Here is a 25,279-nt window from a genome sequence, read left to right on the forward strand (position 1 = left end):
GGACCCTTGACCCAGGATTACTGCGGAGGGGGGATCGTTATTTCAATAAAGATGGAGTCACTAATTGTGTTGTGTTTTATTTCTAATAAAAATATTTTTCTGTGTGTTGTGTTTTCTTTATCTTTACTAGAAATTCATGGTGGCCATGTCTAATATTGGCGTGACACCATGAATTTCGGGCTTAGGGCCAGCTGATAATATACAGCTAGCCCTAACCCCATTATTACCCAGTGAGCCACCCGGCATCAGGGCAGCTGGAAGAGTTGGATACAGCGCCAGAAGATGGCGCTTCTATGAAAGCGCCATTTTCTGGGGTGGCTGCGGACTGCAATTCGCAGCGAGGGTGCCCAGAAAGCATGGGCACCCTGCACTGTGGATTCCAATCCCCAGCTGCCTAGTTGTACCCGGCTGGACACAAAAATTAGGCGAAGCTCACGTAATTTTTTTTTTAAATTATTTCATGAAATTCATGAAATAATTATAAAAAAAGGGCTTCTCTATATTTTTGGTTCCCAGCCGGGTACAAATAGGCAGCTGGGGGTTGGGGGCAGCCCGTACCTGCCTGCTGTACCCGGCTAGCATACAAAAATATGGCGAAGCCCATGTCATTTTTTTTTCTTTTTGGGCAAAAAACTCCTGCATACAGTCCTGGATGGAGGATGCTGAGCCTTGTAGTTCTGCAGCTGCTGTCTGCTCTCCTGCAGACACTAGTTCTGCAGCTGTCTGCTCTCCTGCATACAATGAACATTTTGAAGAAGGAAATGACATCAGACCTTTTTTTTTCCATCAACAATCTTTAATGGCATTGTGCACTGATTAAAAATGCAGTGAGCAAAAACGCAGCAAAAAACGCAACAAATCGCGGTAAAAACGCATGCGTTTTTGTCGTGTTTTTTAGCCGCGGGTGCGTTTTTTGAGACAAAAGCGCACATAAAAACGCAGCGTGAAAAAAACGCCTAGTGCGCACATACCCTTACACTGCAAAAGCAACCACGGCAAAACTGGCAGAGCTGAGCTTCCAGTTGGTGGACTAACTTTTGGTAACCAAAATAGATGAGATCGCCTGGTCCTTTGTCTGGATGACTCAGGGTCTCCACAGGTTCCAATCAAATGTCCAGCAGTCGTGCAGGATTCTCCCTATGGGATTGGTTCCAATCAAATGTCCAGCAGTCGTGCAGGATTCTCCCTATGGGAGAATCCTGCACGACTGCTGGACATTTGATTGGAACCTGTGGAGACCCTGAGTCATCCAGACAAAGGACCAGGCGATCTCATCTATTTTGGTTACCAAAAGTATCCGGCAATAAGTGCTCCATATTTACAGGGAAAGGGTGACACGGCAGATGGGGTAAGACCGTTCCTTTTTCCATCTTTTATTCACCGCCAGCTGCAGTTTTGGCAGGTGTTTTTTGTGGCTGCATAGTGTGTATCATTCATTATATGACTTATACCGCTGATATTTATTGCGGTACATTTTGACAACTACATATATGAATGTCACTCTCCACATATCAACCTGTGTGATCAGCCAATTGGACCTCTACTGTGTTTGAGTATATTGGCTGTTTTATTGGTCTGTTTGTCCCTTTTAGGTCCTTTTTGGATTTTTTAATTATATCAGATTAAAGGCTAAGTTTTAGGCGTAATCTTTTCTGTTCACTTTGCTATTCTTAGATATTTACCAGTGAATTGATACCCAGTTGCTATCTTAATATTTGTTTCTTATGGCAACAGTATTCTACACACGTGGGAAAACAAAATGGCGGAGTCTAATGAGATATTCACAGCAACTGAGAGCAGTGGAGTGATAAAATTCTTGTTTCTGCAAGGAAAGTCCGCAAAGGATATTCATGATGATATGTCGCAGACATTGGGGGATCAATGCCTTTCATATTCCACAGTTAAGAACTGGGTTGCCAAATTTTAAACAGTCTACTTCAGCCCCAATGATGAGGAACGTCCTGGACGACCGAGATTGGTTGTTGTTCCAGAGATCGTCGATGCTGTGCACAACCTCATACTGGAGAATCAACGAATTTCAACTAAAGCAATAGCAGACATCGTGGGGAATTCCTGTGTTTGTGTCATTATCCATGAACATTTGGACATGAGGAAGCTATCTGCAAAGTGGGCCCCCAAATGTTTGACAAAAGATCAGATAAGCATGCAAGTAAAAACTTCCCGGTCCATGTGTCAGCATTTCCGGACTGATAACTCCCTGGATCCACTGGTCACTATGGATGAGACCTGAATTTATTTGTATGATCCTGAAAACAAGGAGCAGTCAAAAGACTGGAGGCACAGTGGTTCTCCTCATCCAAAGAAGCTCAGGGTGCAAGAATCAGCCACGAAAGTGATGGCGTCTGAGTTTTGGGACAAGGAGGGCGTGCTGCTAGTGGACTACCTTCAAAACTGTTCCACCATCAATGCAAGGTATTACACTTAACTTTTGGACCAATTGAAGGCAGCTCTGAAGGCCAAAACGTGTGGCAAGCTGTCCAAAGGAATCTTGTTAATGCAAGACAACGCTTCCACTTAGGCCTTGTGCGCACTAGGCGTTTTTGCTGCGTTTTTAGCGGCGTTTTTTACCGCGTTTTTGTGCTGAAAACGCAGTGACATTGCTTCCCCAGCAATGTCTATGGGTTTTCATAAGTGCTATCCGCACACAGCGTTTTTTTGTAGCTGCGTTTTTGTGGTGACCACAAAAATGCAGCATGTCAATTATTTCTGCGTTTTTCACTGCGTTTTTCACCCATTGAGTTCAATGAGATGTTCAACAACGCAATGAAAAACGCATATAGCTGCGTTTCTATGACTAAAAACGCAGCTATAAACGCAAGGGGTGGGCAGTAAAGTGACGTGTACAGGAAGAGGATTCCTTCTGTCAGTAAACACAGAAGCCTGAATCCTCCCGGTACAGTCACCGCTGCGTCCACCTCCCGTCCTGTGCATGTCAGCTCCCGTGCGGCGTCATGTCTGGGCGGGAGGTGGAGGCAGCGGCGAAAACAAAAGTGAACAGTAGAAAAAAAAAAAAAATGTCATACTCACCTATCTGCAGGGTCCCGGTGCCATGCCCACTCCCATCTCCTCTCACGGTACCGCCGCTCTGGCTGTGTGCAGTCTCCCCGGGGCATGTACGAAGCTTGCAGGACCTGGCGGTGGATCAGCTGATGCAGTCACCTAACGCATCAGCTGATCGTAATTCTCGCGGTGTCGCCGGCTTTTTCGCGCCCGGCCGGCTATCAGCTGATCCTGCCGTCAGGGGACTTCATCAGCTGATTACCGCCAGCTCCTGCAGCGATGGGACAGGATCAGACTCTCATCCGATCACTCCAGGAGCTGCCGGTAATCAGCACAGACGTGAGTATTTATTTATTTTATTTTTTTGCACTGATGCATCATCTGATTGTATAAACGGCTTTTATACAATCAGCTGCTGTGTAATGTGATTTACATCCTAGAACCTGACACATCATCTGATCGCTTTGCCTTACAGCAAACCGATCAGATGATATTGGATCCGGATTGGACAGCGCGGGACCCTTGACCCAGGATTACTGCGGAGGGGGGATCGTTATTTCAATAAAGATGGAGTCACTAATTGTGTTGTGTTTTATTTCTAATAAAAATATTTTTCTGTGTGTTGTGTTTTCTTTATCTTTACTAGAAATTCATGGTGGCCATGTCTAATATTGGCGTGACACCATGAATTTCGGGCTTAGGGCCAGCTGATAATATACAGCTAGCCCTAACCCCATTATTACCCAGTGAGCCACCCGGCATCAGGGCAGCTGGAAGAGTTGGATACAGCGCCAGAAGATGGCGCTTCTATGAAAGCGCCATTTTCTGGGGTGGCTGCGGACTGCAATTCGCAGCGAGGGTGCCCAGAAAGCATGGGCACCCTGCACTGTGGATTCCAATCCCCAGCTGCCTAGTTGTACCCGGCTGGACACAAAAATTAGGCGAAGCTCACGTAATTTTTTTTTTAAATTATTTCATGAAATTCATGAAATTATAAAAAAAGGGCTTCTCTATATTTTTGGTTCCCAGCCGGGTACAAATAGGCAGCTGGGGGTTGGGGGCAGCCCGTACCTGCCTGCTGTACCCGGCTAGCATACAAAAATATGGCGAAGCCCATGTCATTTTTTTTTCTTTTTGGGCAAAAAACTCCTGCATACAGTCCTGGATGGAGGATGCTGAGCCTTGTAGTTCTGCAGCTGCTGTCTGCTCTCCTGCAGACACTAGTTCTGCAGCTGTCTGCTCTCCTGCATACAATGAACATTTTGAAGAAGGAAATGACATCAGACCTTTTTTTTTCCATCAACAATCTTTAATGGCATTGTGCACTGATTAAAAATGCAGTGAGCAAAAACGCAGCAAAAAACGCAACAAATCGCGGTAAAAACGCATGCGTTTTTGTCGTGTTTTTTAGCCGCGGGTGCGTTTTTTGAGACAAAAGCGCACATAAAAACGCAGCGTGAAAAAAACGCCTAGTGCGCACATACCCTTACACTGCAAAAGCAACCACGGCAAAACTGGCAGAGCTGAGCTTCCAGTTGGTGGACTAACCACCTTATACACCAGATCTAGCTTCCTTCAACTATCACATGTTTCCAAACCTGAAAAAAACACCTCAAAAGTACAATATTTCACACCATTTCTGATGCCATGGCTGCTACGGATGTCTGGTTCGAGGCACAATAGAAATCCCTCTTTTTGCTAGGCTTACAGCACTTGGAATACTGATGTAAGAATTGTGTTGACATCAGGGGAGAGTATGTGGAATAAATGTAAAGTTTTATCATCAAATCTCCTTTCTTTCTGGGTAAAGCCAAAGACTTATCAGCAGCCCCTCGTATACCTAGATAGATATCCTGCAGGTAGCTAATTTCCCAACCCCCTTACATATTATATACTTCCAACCTTTAGTGCATGTCATGTGGCATTAAAGGGTGTTTAGCCCGGTTTTACCGAATAAAAACAAAAAAAACGAACTATGTGGGCTCCCCCTATTTTTGATAACGAGCAAAGGTAAAGCAGAGAGCTGGGGGCTGATATCAGGCTGGAAAGTTCAGAGTGATGAGCGGTGACGTTCCTGACGTCACATCTCATCAGTGTCCTGGGGCTCATGATGCACAGCATGAGTCAGGAGTTGCTGCTGCTCAAAGGCTATGGAACCACGTTCTGGAGCTCTATAGCCTTTGATCTAGGTAATCGAGAAACGTTGTGGGGACCACGCCAGACCTGGGAAATTGGTTTTCTAATACATTGGTGAACGAGGGACGGTCTATTGCTTTTATATTTCTCTTTATATGCTTTCATGTTTCAATGTGTGGACTAGGTCAGTTTCCTTGGACTACATCAGACCTGTATGGGGTTTTTTTTGTTGTTTTTTTTTTAAATAAAATGGTGAACCAGGAAAAGTGTGGAGGAGTATTTTTTCAAATAAAATAGTTGTGTGTGTTTTTTTCCCTCTCTTTTCACTTACTGGGTTAGTAATGGGGATGTTTGATAGACGCATCTCCATTAGGAGGAATAATTACTAAAACTTAGCTTTTAATCATACTCATTAAAATTGTGAATATATTAAAAAAATACACTTAGGATCGCCCTGTGGGTAGCCAAAGGTGCGTGTTCCCACGCCGTATCAGAATACCCTTGGACAAACACCTTTAGGGGATAACAATCATGTGTGGTAAGGGTAATTATATCCAAAACTGTCAGTACAAAAAGCAAGTGAATAAGATATTGGACAGAGGTCCCACTATCACCATGCAATACGAATGGAATACCGGATATACCAGTTCCACAAAGAAACAGCAGGATACAACTTATCCCTTTTTAAAGGATTCAACACACACGCAAAGACAATAACAAAGAAAGATCTCACCCGTTTGGAAAATCTTCTGATGCTTTGCACAGCAGTTCACCTATTGGAGGGGTCACAGAAGGGCTTATAGTCCAGGCTTGGTATAACTTGCCCTAAACCCCCTTGACTCCCGTCCTTACAAGGACGGTCCACATCTGAACCTATGTCCTTGTATACAGATGCATTGAAAACCAAAAACAAGGAAATCATCACAGATTTCCAGCAGACCTTACAGACCCGCAAACGTTCGAAATTCATCCGTGATCAAGACGATTACCTTAAGAATCGTGTTTACAAATGGCGCACCACCTCATCTCCTTCGGAGCGCAGACCCTCCCATCGAGGCAACTACACAAGTGCCTACAGCTCGGACAGCGATCAGAGCTACTCTGGTCCCTCCTCTTCTTTTTTAGGCACCATTCCACAAACGAGAGGCAAACCAGGAGGGGCAAGAAACAGGGCTCCACCACACAGAATAACCACATGGTCCCAGGTAGGGAGAACATCGTATACAATATTTCCTCTCTAACACTCACACCCACAGAAACCAAAGTTCTACAGAAAGGTTTAACTTTTTGTCCTACACCCCCGCTCAACACCTTTGCCTTGGAACAGGAACTCAATTGATTGTTCAGGAATCTTCGATTAAAAGCCCATTTCTCCGCTTCTCATGGCTTCCCTAACACCAACCCTGTGGTTCCCACAACTGACTCATGCCCATCAACCTCCCTTACTCTACGTGAACTGGGCCTCCATTACCCGAGCACTTTTCAACCTCCCAGGCACTACCACCCAATCGAAACTTACATATCCTTGGTCACACGTGACATTAACAAAGTCAAAACTGACATAGGTCACGGAAACATGCACCTCCGCCACAATATGACAAATGACGAATCAAGAGCCCTTCTTGCTCTTAAAAACAACCCTCACTTAGTCATAAAACCTGCGGACAAAGGTGGTGCAGTTGTCGTACTTGACAAATCATATTACATAACTGAGATCAAGAACCAGCTTAGTGATTCCATCACTTACACTCCAATCCCACGAGACCCCACTGCAACCATCTGCTCCATTATTCAGGACCTTGTCAACTTTTACTCCAACAACGCTACAATAGACAATAAATTGTCCAGTTTTCTAATTAATAATCACCCCATCACACCCGTATTTTATACCCTCCCCAAGATACACAAAAACCTCACTTCTCCCCCCGGCCGACCAATTGTAGCTTCAACAAACTCCATTCTATCACCACTGGCCCACACTTTGGAAAAAATACTTACGCCTCTCATTCCCAACACTCTCATTTTTGAAGGACACCACCCATTTCCTAGAAACTTTGTCTAATGCCAACTGTCCCACTGAGAATTGCTTCTTGGTCACCTTGGACGTAACCAGCTTGTACACAATCATTGATCACCATGGGGGCCTTAAGGCCGTTCAATGGTTCCTCAATACATACACCGACTTTAACAATTTGAAGAAACAAATTCTGTTTGGATGTCTTGAAGGTAATCCTAGAGAACAACTACTTTCTCTTTGAGGACACCTTCTACATACAGCGGAAGGGGACCGCTATGGGGTCTCACGTAGCGCCCCCGTACGCTAACATTTACATGGCCAAATTTGAGGAGGATTACATCTATCCTCACCCCCTTTTTTCTAGCAACATCCCCCTTTGGAAACGATTTATCGATGACATATTTTTCATCTGGATAGGCAATGAGGAATCACTTACTGAATTCTTCAATGACATTAACACCGTCTCCCCTAACATCTCATTCACCCTGCATTATGACCGTGACTCCATTAATTATCTGGACACTCTTCTCATCAGGGACACTGATGGAAAAATAGCCACCGATATCTACACCAAACCCACTGACAAGAAAAGTCTTCTTTTATACAGTAGCTGCCATCCGAAGCACATCAAAAAATCCTTGCCCATCTCTCAACACTGTCGAGTGGATAGAATAGTCTCCAACCCCACCACTCGTAAACTCCGACACCAGGAGATGAGTACCAAGTTTCTGGATAGAGATTACCCTCTCCACATTGCATCCACTACCACCCCTACACGCAACCCGGAACCCAATAAGAACCCACGGATACGATTCGTCAACACCTATCATCCGTTCTCCCCGTCCTTCAGTCAAGTCATCAGGAAACATTGGTCAATTCTTGGCAATGCATATCCGGACATCACAGAATTTCAACAGCCACCATTGATTTGTCATAAACGCCCCCGGAACATTAGAGACACTCTAGTCCGAGCCGACATTGGTTCCTCCATGAGCAAGGATAGACAGAGTTTCCTGGCCACACCACGGAAAGGTACATTCCCATGTCTCCATTGTGTCCAATGCTCTAATGTCACCAAGGGCGAATATTTCTCACATCCTAGAACTGGTCAACGGTACCCCATCAAGGGCTTCTACACCTGCGACACCAATTTTGTCGTATACCTGATTAAATGTCCCTGCGGTCTCGGATATGTTGGGGAGACTACCCAACATATCCGAGACCGCATTAGTAAGCATAAGTCCACGATACGTTGCGGCCAGACCATACTTCCCATTCCAGCACACTTTACTGCCAGAGGACACTCAGTGTCCCAACTCCGATTCCAGGTACTGGAACACGTTCCATTACTCAGAAGGGGCGGTAACAGGGTTCAAATCCTCCGGGACCGTGAGGCATATTGGATTCACACACTACAAACTTTGGAACCATTAGGCATGAATAGGGAATATGAAACCAATTATTAATCATTATTACATGTTGTTTTTTGTCTATGAGAGTGTTTTTCTGTTATGTGCTCTAACCTATATATCCTGTATACCCAGCAGCCCTAACCCATCCTTCTCTTTTTTAGAGGTATTGATCACCATTCTCACTGGCAGAATTCCGTCTTCACCCTCTCCTCATGGGCACCACCTTTCTATAAGGTAGTATCTCTAACCACTTCTGTTCCAGGTTCCGGTTCCCCTAGGTCTGGGCACCTGTTACACAACACACCCTGATAACACACTACATATATGTTCCCTACATATAGTGACCCCCACCTATTGACCCTCTGCCGACATACATTCATCCTATATTTTCTTATCACACATAGTCCACACTCATACATATCTCCCAGAACCCTTTATTTACCTTTCAGTTTCACACAACTATTCCCCCCTTTTCCCACAGACATACATTCATCATCCTTTAGCTTTTTGCCTCTTCCATAGCCAGTCTCATAATAATGATTTATTATCTCCATATTCTCACCTTGTACCTTCCCCAGTACTCCATTCCCCTATTCTATAAACACATCCCTCTATATGAGCTACGTATGTCACCTCTCCCATCCCACTCAATCTTACACTTTCACTCCTCTCCATACACATTCCATAGGCCCACCCCTCCGTCTCTGCCCAATGCACGCGCGTGATGACGCCTGCATAATTACTGACATCTCACACATGTGGATCAGCCCAGTCCAGGGCTCCCTCATCCTGCCCCCTTTATGATGCGACGCGCGTGCTCGCGACGTGTGCACAAACAATCACCGCCTATTCCAAGTCCTGTTCCCTCCCCTCCAATGACGCGGCGCGCATGCGCAGACGCGCACCCGCGTCACTGCTGACGTCACGCGCGCACGCGCTGTGACGCTTCTGACACATACCAGGAAGTAGCACTCAGCATTTAAAAGGACGCTTCCCTGCACACAACAGCGCCACATGCCTCCTGCCAGTTCCTCTGGGACCCTGTCCCCGTTCTATATGCCCGTAAGGTAAATCCTCATTATATGCTTTCACACTATATGCTCTTTTCTAACTATGTATATACATCTGCTCTCTCCTTAACATAACTACTCTGCATTATCTTACTTTGTTTTTCCCTCAGGCACCTCCTCTACCTCCTCACTAGCCTCTTGCTTCCTCCTGACTCTGGGTATGTTAAGTTTTTGCATATGATTACATGCCATCATGCTATGTTGTAACACTTACCTGTATATAGCCATCCTCACATTTGTTCATATCCGCTATATGCATGACTGCACCTATATGACAATGTATCTCTACTAGTTTTTCTACTGTCTAATCGGATACCCCCTCCTGGTTTTTACCCTCTTAACATAATGATACGTGTTCCTTGGTTACTCATTTTACTATTTGTGACAGCTCAACAAAAATACTGTCCATTTGACCCTGTCCCACTACAGGACAATTTGGGTTGTTTTACATGTTGTGCCCCTGTTTAACGTTTCCACGTGTTACCCAATGATGCGTCTCGTCTTGACCTACGGCAATACCAGCGCACGCTTGTGTCTGCTATACGGCCTGTCTATACTGTGCCTATGGTGCTTTAATTATTCCTCTCTCTCATTTAGCGAACCACGCCTGAAAAGCAAAAAACACCCTACCCGTGGTACAATCCTCGGACGTTTCACTCGTCCATATACCGGTCTCTTATAAAACGTATGTGTACATACATTACCTGTAAATATGTAAAAAAAAATTTGTTACAATGTGTCACTTTTGGTGTGTAAATAATCTTTATTATCTCTTATAGGCAAGACCTTGACAAAGGCCTAACACAGGCCGAAACGTTGGCTTGGCTTTGCTCTATTGGTAGTGGCATTTTTTCTTTTTGCTTATAATTCACAAAATAAAAAAAAACTTTTGCATTATCTTTGTATCTGACTGAGTGCTTGGGATTCATTACCACATCTGAACCTATGTCCTTGTATACAGATGCCCCACATGCCTCCCGACGCGTTTCATCACGTTTAGTGACTCCTCAGGGGACCAAGCATGAAGGATGATGTGGTGGGCCAAAAAAGTGGTGTGTAACCTGCAAGGTCCATACACCAAATGCTGCAAACCGCCAGCCCCCTAATTGATGACCTATAAGTATATGGTTGGGGACCCGCACAGCCAATCCAGACAACTTCTAATCAGGTGCAATTCATAAAAAACAAACACTCACCGCCTTTTCAAAAAAACATCTCTTTACCGCTGGGTTTCCACGTGTCCCAGGCGTCAGTCATTTAACCTCCATATTCCCGATGCGTGGACCGCATTTCCGGGTAGTGATTGCGAGAACTAAGCTTGGCAATCATCACAAGGGACAAACAGCACCACGTGATCAGACACGTGATCCGCCGCGTAATCGCATCCTTCAGTGAGACGCTCCAGTATAGGGACACGCCCCCAGGGCATCCAAATGGATTAGAAGGGGGACTTAAAACAGCCCATTATCTGTTTTATTAGACTGTGACGCCCCAGAAAGGTTCATTTGGGCACATATAGATATATGCCACATATCTCCTAGCCGCATAAGGGGAACATGATCGCATCACATGATGCAAACATTAACATGTGACTAACCACGTGGTCCACCGCGTCATCCAAGGGAACGCTACAGTATGAAGACACGCCCCCAGACCATCCAGAGGGGACTATAAACCACCTGTTACGTGCTTTATAAGGCAACCTATAGAATAGTGTACATGTATATAACAGTCAGTGCCACGTAATCCCCAACAGTGGAAGGAGGAAAAACATATCAGGCAGATGTACATTATCAGGTGACCAAACACATTGGGACCGCCTGATTCTGCAACGCGAAGTCAGGTGAGTCTTTAAGCTTGATACGGTCACACCTAGAGGCCTCAACGAACAGCTACAATATGGCTGTTATATATAACCTTATCCTCTCTCCTCGACTATTTATGTACCCATGGCATTATCTATGACCTTGATCTTTAACCTCTCCCATTGGCATATACAAACATTTGCCATTTTTCAGCCTGCCAAAATATTACTGGACATTTCTGGGGTCTTTTATTGGCCCTATTACCACTAATATGACGAAAAGATTTTTCCGCCATAATTCCAAATATATTTTTAAAATGCACCAACATCTACTACACTCACGACGAACCTATATCCTTTTAATGGGGAAAAATCTAAAAAATAAAAGATAATACACTGCCTGTGCGTTATAACGAACCCCACCAGCCCCTTTAAATAGACAATGGAATAAAAATTGTTATAAATGAAGATAAACCGTTATAACATATAAATCCATATTTGAGTGACGTATGTGTGGCACATCAGGGGTAATACGAGGTTATACGTGCCTATAAGACCCGCCCAGTGATTTTGATTTATTACACCAGGCTAGTTTGGGGGCGTGTCATAACCTGCATTGAAGCAACCTTAACCTGGTAGATCACGTGGTCACCTGATAATGTACATCTGCCTGATATGTTTTTCCTCCTTCCACTGTTGGGGATTACGTGGCACTGACTTATATACATGTACACTATTCTATAGGTTGCCTTATAAAGCACGTAACAGGTGGTTTATTGTCCCCTCTGGATGGTCTGGGGGCGTGTCTTGATAATGTAGCGTTGCCTTTAATGACGAGATAACGCGGTGGACCACGTGGTTAGTCACATGTTAATGTTTGCATCATGTGATGCGATCGTGTTCCCCTTATGCGGCTAGGAGATATGTGGCATATATCTATATGTGCCCAAATGAACCTTTCTGGGGCGTCACAGTCTAATAAAACAGATAATGGGCTGTTTTAAGTCCCCCTTCTAATCCATTTGGATGCCCTGGGGGCGTGTCCCTATACTGGAGCGTCTCACTGAATGATGTGATGACGCGGCGGATCACGTGTCTGATCAAGTGGTGCTGTTTGTCCCATGTGATGTGAGCCAAGCCTCGTTCTCGCAATCTCTACCCGGAAATGCGGTGCACGCACCGGGAATATGGAGGTTAGATGACAGAGTGACGCCTGGGACACGTGGAAACCCAGCGGTAAAGAGATTTTTTTTTAAAAGGTGGTGAGTGTTTATGTTATTTATGAATTGCACCGGATTAGAAGTGGTCTGGATTGGCTGTGCGGGTTCCCAACCATATACTTATAGGTCATAAATTAGGGGGCTGGTAGTTTGCAGCATTTGGTGTATGGACCTTGCAGGTTACACACCACTTTTTTGGCCCACCACATCATCCTTCATGCTTGGTCCCCTGAGGAGTCACTAAACGTGACAAAACGCGTCGGGAGGCATGTGGAGCATCTGTATACAAGGACATTGGTTCAGATGTGGACCGTCCTTGTAAGGACGGGAGTCAAGGGGGTTTAGGGCAAGTTATACCAAGCCTGGACTATAAGCCCTTCTGTGACCCCTCCAATAGGTGAACTGCTGTGCAAAGCATCAGAAGATCTTCCAAATGGGTGAGATCTTTCTTTGTTATTGTCTTTGCGTGTGTGTTGAATCCTTGAAAAAGGGATAAGTTGTATCCTGCTGTTTCTTTGTGGAACCGGTATATCCGGTATTCCATTCGTATTGCATGCTGATAGTGGGACCTCTGTCCAATATCTTATTCACTTGCTTTTTGTACTGACAGTTTTGGATATAATTACCCTTACCACACATGATTGTTATCCCCTAAAGGTGTTTGTCCAAGGGTATTCTGATACGGCGTGGGAACACGCACCTTTGGCTACCCGCAGGGCGATCCTAAGTGTATTTTTTTAATATATTCAGAATTTTAAATGAGTATGATAAAAAAGCTAAGTTTTAGTAATTATTCCTCACTGGTGCTAATTTCCATTTAATACTGTGAGTATTGTCCTTATAGAAACACCAACTGGTGATTCTATTGCTAATTTCCTCCTACGCATCTCCATTACTAACACCAGGGCTTGATGCCAGCTGACAGTATACAGCTGACATCAAACCTAACTACCATTACCCCGATTGCCACCACACCAGAGCGCTTGGGAAGACCTGAGGCAAAGCACCAGAATTGGTGCATCTAATTTGATGCTTCAATTCTGGAGCGGGTGATGGCTGGTAATTTTAGGCTGCAAAGGGCCCAATAACCATGGACCTTCACAGCCTTGTAATATCAGCTCTCAGATGTCTGCTTTACTTTTGCTGGTACTCAAAAGTAGGAGATGAAGCCAAGTCTGTTTTTTAAATTATTTATTAGGTTAAACAGTGTAAACACTCTTTACTGCCACATGACAGGTACTAAGGGTATAAGGGTATAATATGTAGGGGGGTGTTACATTAAATAGCTGCAGGATACGTATATCTATTTATGTAATATGTTTCTATTATCTATCTAGCTATATCTGTATATTTTTTGTGTGTGTGTGCGTTGTGTATTATCGTGGGCACATAGCCTGAGGAGTTTCCATGTCAGCTTTATCACTACTGCAAGGGTCTGCAAATTAAGGATTGATTAAAGATTGAGAAAACCCAAATTAGCAGATACAACACTGCCAAGTGTAATAAGTGCCTCATCATCACAATGAAGTCAGGGTCTTCGACCTAATCAAATATTCTGTAAAAGCAAAATAATAGTATAATTTCACAGAACAAATCTCTATTACTTGAATTTAAAGAAAAAAAGATTGGAATAGACAAACTATCTTAAGGTTTGCTGAAGATGATGGGACATATGGAAAGATGCCATATATATGAAGGAATGAAACAAAAAATGGAAGAAAACGATGGATGTATGTGTCACCATTGCCAGAAAGTTGTTCACAGGACATGATTGCTGTGACCGACGGCAAGGGTCAATCATTCTTTGGAAAAGTTGCAGAGGAATATTAGCACTAAGAATAGGAACACCAACAGCTTAATGTAGAGAATACAATTCTTCACTCACCAGCATGCTTACTGATTCAGAAGATACCACTGCGAGGCGGGGTAAACTACAAAGCCAGGGAGAAAAGAGCTTAGTGCAGTTAATACTGACAAGAAGGTTAGTGATACACATGGCTATGCAGGTTAGCATGGAGGGATTATTTGGTAACAACTTCTGAGGGGAGCGAAAAACTGACATGATTAAACTAACGTTCATGAGAATTTTGATAGGAGACTGCAGACTTGTGAATACTCACATCGCACACACTGTGTAATGTGAGGATTCTCCGGTGTCAGAGCTGGAAATGGCGGACATGTGACCATACGCATATGCATACCCTTGGCCAGAATCTGACTAGATGGCCTTGCTCAATAGAAGCTTATTAAGTTAGGCCACGCCCCCCTAGTCGGATTCTGGCAGTGCGGGCGATGGTAGGATTCACAAGTCTACAGTAACAGAGGGGCTACAACCTTGTGGATTTAGACCGGGTAACTATTAATATCCACTAGAATACAGGGTTACTAAAAATGTTCAACACAAATTGGAAAACTGGAGGTTATTTGGGACATATACATTTATGGAGTATCCTTAGGATAGGTTTGATTGGGGTGGTTTGAAATACAGAAGGAAGATGTTCCCTTATTGATTACTCAGGCATAGTGGGTGCTGGGCTATGCCTGTGTAATCAGTGAAGAGGTCAAGGAGCTATGGGTCCTACTTCGCCACAGACTCACGTGAGGGGCCTATAGTAGTTTTACTGTGAATGGACCTCTAAAAAGGCTTTAGATGAGACACATAAGATAATAGCCAAAAGAAACAAACTATATTTTGGTTGTGGCACTGCCACTAGGTGAATCTATGCCAGCTGATCTTGTTGGGGAAGGTATTTGGTTTTAGGAATTTTTATTTTCTTCAATGAGTTCTTCAAGCTTTCACCTATTTTGCAATGACTGATTCAAACAATATGTGGCTGTGAAATTTTGGTTTCCTTTTTCGTAAAAATCACCGTAAACTTATGAGGGGGAGGGGTACTCAAAAGAAATCAGAATTAATTTGTTTTGTAACTTCTGCTTCCTACAAAGTACTCTTTATTGTCAGCCAGGTGACTATCTAGTTGGGGGTGAGCAGGGAAGGCACAAATTTGGCTACAACTCATTTTATGCCCAACTCAGCCTTTAAAATTTGCTGACAGGGACTCCAAAAAATCCCAGTCAAGTCCTTGGGTTAATCAGTAGTCCAAAGGCAATCTTCCAAAATGGCTTGATGAATCTTCCTCACATTTTAATTAGCTCAATCGGTCAATTGTAATCATAACAAATAAACAATAAAATTGGTGAAAGTTTGAATCATTGAAACCAATTGCAAACTACCCAAACATTGTCAGCTGGTATAGCAACTCACAAGGGTTCCAGAAACATTCACTAAGTGGTATCAGCTGCACTACAAGCTCCCTATCCTCCAGAAGACTATCCCTGTTTCTTTTGGGTACCCCCTCGTACTGTGATATTGATGGTAGAAATTAGTCTACCATCTACTCATGCTAACTTTTATCAACAGTCTCATGGTGATCAACGTAAAGATCCTTCAAAGTTCCTCTAGTGGAATCAACAGAACATGTTCTAGAAATGATATATGGAAATGAAATGTAAATGTTTAAACCGATGAGATGAGATGGTGATAATCACTATGAAGCAGATCTCACTTAGTTCTATTGTATTATTACTTTTCACCATAAAAGACAATATTATTTAAAAAGCAGAATATTAGGTTAGTAATGTTAAAGGTGAGACATGAAATCCCTCCCTATGGTGTTTTTTATTCTAATTGTTCTCTACTATAACATACAAAACTTTTTAAAAGCCCTTTGAACATGAGGGTGTCAATGCTATTTCTTTAACCATTGGCTTAGAAAACATGGATATAAAATTCCAGAAAACTAGAAACCAATGGCTCATAATATCTTTGCAGTTGGATCCAGCACAGCAGTTACATGGATTGCAGGCTACAATGAATCCATGGAAAGTTTATTTTTTACTTGTGAGGTAGGAGAATTTAATTCACTACACCTTAATAGGAACAATAACCTAAAAAAAAAAAAAAAGATGAATGTAGATAAAAATATAGTTGGCATTATTGTTTGCTATGGAGAATCTGCTCCATATCCCCGAACCTACTAAATCTTCCACTGATCCGTCTCTTTTTCGGTTGTGAACTGCCTCAGTGGGTGAGGTTTAGCCAGGGCATAGCTCCTAAGTAATTTTTTTATTTCTTAGTTGCATACAAGGAATGGTGGGGAGGCTTCCGTTGCTGCTAGATGTCATAAAGGAAAACCCAAAATAGTGAGGAGGGGTAGAAGGAAGTGTTCCTTTTGAAGCCAGATTTATGGTAGTGCTCTTATCAGCCCATAGCAAAAATATTTTATAGATATATGTCTTCATCAGGCCAGAAATCCAACAATCATTTATGTTGGATGCAAACATAATTTAGTTTTTTATAGTTCTAAACACAATAGCTTTGAAAACAATGTGATCTATTAGCACTTCAATTTTTAGAGAGGCCAGCGTTAAAAAATTCAGTTATATAAGTCTTCACTGTTACATATTAAGCAACTATATAATTTATATTAAATAAATATATATATGTATATATATACATATACACACAGTACAGACCAAACGTTTGGACACACCTGCTCATCTCTGGCACAACTATTAAGAGGAGACTTTGTGCAGCAGGCCTTCATGGTAAAATAGCTGCTTGGAAACCACTGCTAAGGACAGGCAACAAGCAGAAGAGACTTGTTTGGGCTAAAGAACACAAGGAATGGACATTAGACCAGTGGAAATCTGTGCTTTGGTCTGATGAGTCCAAATTTGAGATCTTTGGATCCAACCACCGTATCTTTGAAGAAAAAGGTAAACGGATGGACTCTACATGCCTGGTTCCCACCGTGAAGCATGGAGGAGGAGGTGTGATGGTGTGGGGGTGCTTTGCTGGTGACACTGTTGGGAATTATTCAAAATTGAAGGCATACTGAACCAGCATGGCTACCACAGCATCTTGCAGTGGTGTGCTATTCCATCCGGTTTGCGTTTAGTTGGACCATCATTTATTTCTCAACAGGACAATGACCCCAAACACACCTCCAGGCTGTGTAAGGGCTATTTGACTAAGGAGGAGAGTGATGGGGTGCTACGCCAGATGACCTGGTCTCCACAATCACTAGACATGACCCCAGTCGAGATGGTTTGGGGTGAGCTGGACCGCAGAGTGAAGGCAAAAGGGCCAACAAGTGCTAAGCATCTCTGGGAACTCCTTCAAGACTGTTGGAAAACCATTTCCGGTGACTACCTCTTGAAGCTCATCAAGAGAATGCCAAGAGTGTGCAAAGTAGTAATGAAAGCAAAAGGTGACTACTTTGAAGAACCTAGAACATAAGACATATTTTCAGTTGTTTCACACCTTTAAGCATGTCATTCCACGTGTTTTAATTCATAGTTTTGATGCCTTCAATGTGAATCTACAATTTCAGAGTCCTGAAAATAAAGAAAACTGTTTGAATGAGAAGGTGTGTCCAAACTTTTGTATATATACCAGCTGGTCTCCAGCACTTTGTGACTTGCAGGTAGCTCCAATGTTTTATGGAGCACACCAGAGGTCACAAATCAATACCACTCTATGAGAGCCTCATTCTGGTTCTCATAGACTTGTAGCGAGCACTTGTGACATAACCTCTGACTTCTGGCAAGTCAGAATTTTTGGTTACAAGATGGCACCGTGGAACAGCAGCAGTGTTGGCAAAAGGTCAGTATGAGATCGGGGAAAGTACCTTAGATTAAAAGCACCACTCCACTAATAAAAAAAAAACAAACACCAAAACATTGCAGTGGTGTTTTAATTGGGGATTATAGCCATTTGCAATGGATTTCTGAACTCTGACGTGTGGTGATCAACTGATCGTGAGGCTGCAATCAATATCAAATGGGGGTTTTATACATAAGAAAAAAGTTTTCCTTGGGCACAAACTGTAAAGAAGGGAATTTTGTTTACTTACCGTAAATTCCTTTTCTTCTAGCTCCAATTGGGAGACCCAGACAATTGGGTGTATAGGCTATGCCTCCGGAGGCCGCACAAAGTATTACACTAAAAGTGTAAAGCCCCTCCCCTTCTGCCTATACACCCCCCCCGTGCTCCCACGGGCTCCTCAGTTTTGGTGCAAAAGCAAGAAGGAGGAAAAAAATTATAAACTGGTTTAAAGTAAATTCAATCCGAAGGAATATCGGAGAACTGAAACCATTCAACATGAACAACATGTGTACACAAAAAAACAGGGGCGGGTGCTGGGTCTCCCAATTGGAGCTAGAAGAAAAGGAATTTACGGTAAGTAAACAAAATTCCCTTCTGCTTTGTCGCTCCATTGGGAGACCCAGACAATTGGGACGTCCAAAAGCAGTCCCTGGGTGGGTAAATAATACCTCATAATAGAGCCGTAACGGCTCCGTCCTACAGGTGGGCAACTGCCGCCTGAAGGACTCGCCTACCTAGGCTGGCATCCGCCGAAGCATAGGTATGCACCTGATAGTGTTTCGTGAAAGTGTGCAGGCTCGACCAGGTAGCTGCCTGACACACCTGCTGAGCCGTAGCCTGGTGCCGCAAGGCCCAGGACGCTCCCACGGCCCTGGTAGAATGGGCCTTCAGCCCTGAGGGAACCGGAAGCCCCGAGGAACGATAAGCTTCGAGAATTGGTTCCTTGATCCACCGAGCCAGGGTTGATTTGGAAGCTTGTGTCCCTTTACACTGGCCAGCGACAAGGACAAAGAGTGCATCCGAGCGGCGCAGGGGCGCCGTACGAGAAATGTAGAATCTGAGTGCTCTCACCAGATCTAACAAGTGCAAATCCTTTTCACATTGGTGAACTGGATGAGGACAAAAAGAGGGTAAGGAGATATCCTGATTGAGATGAAAGGGGGATACCACCTTAGGGAGAAATTCCGGAGCCGGACGCAGGACCACCTTGTCCTGGTGAAACACCAGGAAGAAGGGAATTTTGTTTACTTACCGTAAATTCCTTTTCTTCTAGCTCTAATTGGGAGACCCAGACAATTGGGTGTATAGGCTATGCCTCCGGAGGCCGCACAAAGTATTACACTTAAAAGTGTTAAGCCCCTCCCCTTCTGCCTATACACCCCCCGTGCTCCCACGGGCTCCTCAGTTTTGGTGCAAAAGCAAGAAGGAGGAAAAGATTATAAACTGGTGTAAAGTAGATTCAATCCGAAGGAATATCGGAGAACTGAAACCAAACAACATGAACAACATGTGTACACAAAAAAACAGGGGCGGATGCTGGGTCTCCCAATTAGAGCTAGAAGAAAAGGAATTTACGGTAAGTAAACAAAATTCCCTTCTTCTTTGTCGCTCTATTGGGAGACCCAGACAATTGGGATGTCCAAAAGCAATCCCTGGGTGGGTAAAATAATACCTCGTAATAGAGCCGTAAAACGGCCTCTTCCTACAGGTGGGCAACCGCCGCCTGAAGGACTCGTCTACCTAGGCTGGCATCCGCCGAAGCATAGGTATGCACCTGATAGTGTTTCGTGAAAGTGTGCAGGCTCGACCAGGTAGCCGCCTGACACACCTGCTGACCCGTAGCCTGGTGCCTCAAAGCCCAGGACGCGCCCCCGGCTCTGGTAGAATGGGCCTAGAGCCCTGAGGGAACCGGCAGCCCGGTAAGCTTCGAGAATTGGTTCCTTGATCCACCGGGCCAGGGTTGATTTGGAAGCCTGTGACCCTTTACGCTGGCCAGCGACAAGGAAAAAGAGTGCATCCGAGCGGCGCAGGGGCGCCGTACGAGAAATGTAGAGCCTGAGTGCTCTCACCAGATCTAACCAGTGCAAATCCTTTTCACATTGGTGAACTGGATGATGACAAAAGAGGGTAAGGCGATATCCTGATTGAGATGAAAGGGGGGTACCACCCTTGGGAGAAATTCCAGAACCGGACGCAGAACCACCTTGTCCTGGTGAACACCAGGAGAGGGGCTTTGCACGACAACATTGCTAGCTCAGACACTCTCCGAAGTGGAGTGACTGCTACTAGGAAAATCACTTTCTGCGAAAGGCGTGAGAAAGAAATATCCCTTATTGGATCGAATGGTGGTTTCTGAAGAACCATCAGCACCCCGTTCAGATCCCAGGGTTCTAACGGCCGCTTGGAAGGATGAACGATGTGACAACCCCCTGCAGGAACGTGCATACCTGTGGAAGTCTGGCTAGGCGCTACTGGAAAAAACACAGAGAGCGCTGAGACTTGTCCCTTAAGGGAGCCGAGCGACAAACCGTTTTCCAGTCCAGATTGAAGGAAGGACAGAAAAATGGGCAAGGCAAAAGACCAGGGAGAAAAACCCCGAGCAGAGCACCACGACAGGAAATTTTTCCACGTCCTGTGGTAGATCTTGGCGGACGTTGGTTTCCTAACCTGTCTCATAGTGGCAATGACCTCTTGAGATAATCCTGAAGACGCTAGATCTAGGACTCAATGGCCACAGTGTCAGGTTGAGGGCCACAGAATTCAAATGGAAAAGCGGCCCTTGAGACAGCAAGTCTGGTCGGACTGGTAGTGCCCACGTTTGGCCTACCGTGAGATGCCACAGATCCGGGTACCACGACCTCCTCGGCCAGTCTGGAGTGACGAGGATGGCGCGGCGGCAGTCGGCCCTGATCGTGCGTAACACTCTGGGCAACAGTGCCAGCGGAGGAAACACATAAGGGAGTTGAAACTGCGACCAATTCCGAACTAAGGCGTCTGCCGCCATAGCTCTGTGATCGTGAGAGCGTGCCATGAATGCCATGACCTTGTTGTTGTGCCGGGACGCCATTAGGTCGACGTCCGGCCTCCCTCAGCGGCAACAGATCTCCTGAAACACGCCCGGGTGAAGAGACCATTCCCCTGCGTCCATGCCCTGGCGACTGAGAAAGTCTGCTTCCCAGTTTTCGACGCCCGGGATGTGAACTGCGGAGATGGTGGAGGCCGTGGCTTCCACCCACATCAAAATCCGCCGGACTTCCTGGAAGGCTTGCCGACTGCGTGTTCCGCCTTGGTGGTTGATGTAAGCCACCACTGTGGAGTTGTCCGACTGAATTCGGATCTGCTTGCCTTCCAGCCACTGCTGGAACACTTTTTAGGGCAAGATACACTGCCCTGATCTTCAGAACATTGATCTGAAGCGAGGACTCTTGCTGAGTCCACATACCCTGAGCCCTGTGGTGGAGAAAGACTGCTCCCCACCCTGACAGACTCGCGTCCGTCGTGACCACCTCCCAGGATGGGGGTAGGAAGGATTTCCCATGCGATAATGAAGTGGGAAGAAAGCCACCCCCTAAGGGAAGCTTTGGTTGCCTGAGAGAGGGAGACGTTCCTGTCGAGGGACGTCGGTTTCCTGTCCTATTTGCGTAGGATGTCCCAATGAAGAGGACGCAGGTGAAACTGCGCGAAAGGAACTGCCTCCATTGCTGCCACCATCTTCCCCAGGAAGTGCATGAGGCCCTTCAAGGGGTGTGCTTGACCTTGAAGGAGAGATTGCACCCCTTTCTGTAGTGAACGCTTGTTGATCAGCGGAAGCTTCACTATCGCCGATAGGGTATGAAACTCCATGCCAAGATATGTCAGCGATTGGGCTGGTGTCAGATTTGACTTTGGAAAATTGATGATCCACCCGAAACTCTGGAGAGCCCCCAGAGAAGCGTCGGGGCTGTGTTGGCATGCCTCTTGAGAGGGTGCCTTGATCAGCAGATCGTCCAAGTAAGGGATCACCGAGTGACCCTGAGAGTGGAGGACCGCAACTACTGTAGCCCTGACCTTGGTGAAAACCCGTGGGGCTGTAGCCAGGCCGAACTGCAGTGCCACGAACTGCAGGTGTTCGTCTCCTATGGTGAAGCGCAAGAAGCGTTGGTGCTCTGGAGCCACCGGTACGTGGAGAAAAGCATCTTTGATATCGATCGATGCAAGGAAATCTTCTGGGGACATTGAGTCGATGACGGAGCGGAGGGTTTCCATCCGGAACCGTCTGGTCTATACGTGTTTGTTGAGCAGTTACGGGTCCAGGACAGGACGGAAAGACCCGTCCTTCTTTGTAACCATAAACAGGTTGGAGAAAAACCCGTGACCCTGTTGCTGAAGAGGAACAGGGACCACCACTCCTTCTGCCCTCAGGGTGCCCAGCGCCTGCAGAAGAGCCTCGGCTCGCTCGGGAGGCGGGGATAACCTGAAGAATCGAGTCGGGGGACGAGAGGCGAACTCTAACTTGTAACCGTGAGACAGAATGTCTCTCGCCCAACGGTCTTTTACCCTTGGCAGCCAGGAGTCGCAAAGGCGGGAAAGCCTGCCACCAACCGAGGATGCGGATTGAGGAGACCGAAAGCCATCAAGAAGCCGCTTTGGTAGCGGCACCTCCGGTGGTCTTTTTGACTTAGACCGCCATGAATCGGAGAGCCCTTGATCTATTCAGAGGCCTTTTGGACGAGGAGAATTGGGACCTGCCCGCGCCCCGAAAGAACCGAAACCTCGACTGCCCCATCCTCTGTTGGGGTATGTTCGGTTTGGGCTGGGGTAAAGATGTATCCTTTCCCTTGTATTGTTTGATGATTTCATCCAAACGTTCGCCAAACAGTCGGTCGCCAGAAATTGGCAAACTGGTTAAACGCTTTTTTGGAAGCAGAATCTGCCTTCCAGTTCCGTAGCCACAAGGCCCTGCAGAGTACCACCGAATTGGCGGAAGCAACCGCCATACGGCTCGCAGAGTCCAGGACAGCATTAATAGCTTAAGACGCAAATGCCGACGTCTGTGTGGCTGCGTCAATTTGCGCTTGACCTGCTGAGATAGCTTGTAGCACCCATACGGCTGCAAATGCTGGTGTAAAAGAAGCGCTGATAGCTTCATAGATGGATTTCAACCAGAGCTCCATCTGCCTGTGAGTGGCATCTTTGATTGATAGACGCTATAAGATCGTTCACTATGGCGTCCCCGTCAGGCGTATCAAGATTGAGAGCGGCCTCAGGATCAGAATCCTGATCAGCTGTCTCCGCTTCATCATCCAGGGATTCCCCCCGCTGAGACCCTGACCAATATGAAGATGTCGAGGGAATTTCCCAGCGAGCTCGCTTAGACGGTCAGGGGCTGGGGTCTGTATCAGAGACCTCACTCTGGGATCTATGAGACACCCCGGGGAGACCTCTGGTCCAACTGAGGTGGGCCAGGGAGCAATGATTCAACAGTGCCCCTGTGCTGAGATACCGGTCTGGATTGCTCAGTGGATCCTGCCGGCAGAGGGGTCGTACATGCGGCGCAGGCAGCATAGTAAGCCTGTGGTTTGGCGCTCCTGCCTTTTATGGGCGCCATGCTGTTGACTTCCCTGAGCAACACAATATATATACAGAATCAACTGTGCACCATACAGTGTAAAGCATATCTTATAAACATATGATTTAAAATTACACTCCTGCACAAATGTGGCTAGCCCCACAGATGCTGCATACCCCCCGCATAAAGCGGTTGTGAGGCCACCAGGGTCCCTGCCTGGGTCTGTCAGAATTTGTCCCCCTCTGCAGCATTCAAGGAGCTGACAGGAATGGCTGCCGGCTTCTGAGGAGAGGACAGTGAGGGGGGTGGAGTATGCAAAGCATGCTCCAGCCCTCAGTGCTGCTCATCCTGTGCAGCGTCCCGCCCTTCCCCTGCTTGTCAGGGCTGTGGGCGGGAGGAAGAAAGACTAGGCCGCAAAAGCCGGGGACTCGAGTAATAAACGCGGCCGCCGTAAAAGCGCGGCCGCGCGGAAGTCCCCGGCGCACTACAAGTGTCAGCCGCGCCTCAGTGTCAAAACATGGCGGCGGCGGTCAGCGCGGTAGTCTCCCTACATAAACACACTCAGCGATGCTGAGTGTGTAATGGCACGGCTGCCGGCATCCTGAGAGAGGAGGAAGCCGTGGGCGTGACCCTTAGAAAGTGCGGGAACTGGTGCCTCACAGTGCAGTGAGGGGAGTGGAGTATGCAAAGCATGCTCCAGCCCTCACTGCAGCTCGTCTGTAAAGCGTCCCGCCCTTCCCCTGCCTGTCAGGGCTGTGGGCGGGAGGAGGAAACACTAGGCCGTACAAGCCGGGGACTCAAGTAATGAGCGCGGCTGCCATAAAAGCGCGGCCGCGCGGAAGTCCCCGGCGCACTACAAGTCCCAGCCGCGCCTCAGTGTTAAAAACATGGCGGCGGCGGTAGTACGGCAGTCCCCCTACATAAACACACTCAGCGACGCTGAGTGTGTAATGGCACATTAACCCGGTCAGCGCCGCGGTCCCCGGTGCACTAGCACACCCAGCAATGCTGGAGTGTTGCTGTGCGCGGTCCCCACAGGGACACAGAGTACCTTCAAGTAGCAGGGCTATGTCCCTGAACGATACCCGGCTCCTATCCAGCAGAGTCTTAGGAGCTGTGGATGGAGCACGGTCTCAGTGCCTGGAGACCGGTAAGATCCCACTTCACCCAGAGCCCTGAGGGGGATGGGGAAGGAAAGCAGCATGTGGGCTCCAGCCTCCGTACCCGCAATGGATACCTCAACCTTAACAACACCGCCGACAAGAGTGGGGTGAGAAGGGAGCATGCTGGGAGCCCTATATGGGCCCACTTTTCCTCCATCCGACATGGTCAGCAGCTGCTGCTGACCAATCTGTGGAGCTGTGCGTGCGTGTCTGACCT

At 46.2% G+C, this 25,279-nt stretch overlaps 1 protein-coding gene across 5 annotated transcripts in view; it reads right to left on the minus strand.

Annotated features, from left to right (window-relative positions):
- GOLGA4 (golgin A4) overlaps window positions 1-25,279 on the minus strand; it is a 246,749-nt gene that overhangs the window by 21,086 nt on the left and 200,384 nt on the right. For 4 of the 5 annotated variants that reach the window (XM_075315051.1, XM_075315054.1, XM_075315052.1 and 1 more), the window contains one exon: window positions 14,566-14,611. The exons of the other annotated variant lie outside the window; for it this stretch is intronic. In XM_075315051.1, the coding sequence (XP_075171166.1) occupies window positions 14,582-14,611 (30 nt within the window). In that variant the 3' untranslated portion in view covers window positions 14,566-14,581. The remainder of the gene's footprint in view (window positions 1-14,565; window positions 14,612-25,279) is intronic. 5 annotated transcript variants of the gene reach the window in all.

This window comes from Anomaloglossus baeobatrachus, chromosome 6 (genome assembly GCF_048569485.1).
Source record: "Anomaloglossus baeobatrachus isolate aAnoBae1 chromosome 6, aAnoBae1.hap1, whole genome shotgun sequence".
NCBI lineage: Eukaryota > Metazoa > Chordata > Amphibia > Anura > Aromobatidae > Anomaloglossus > Anomaloglossus baeobatrachus.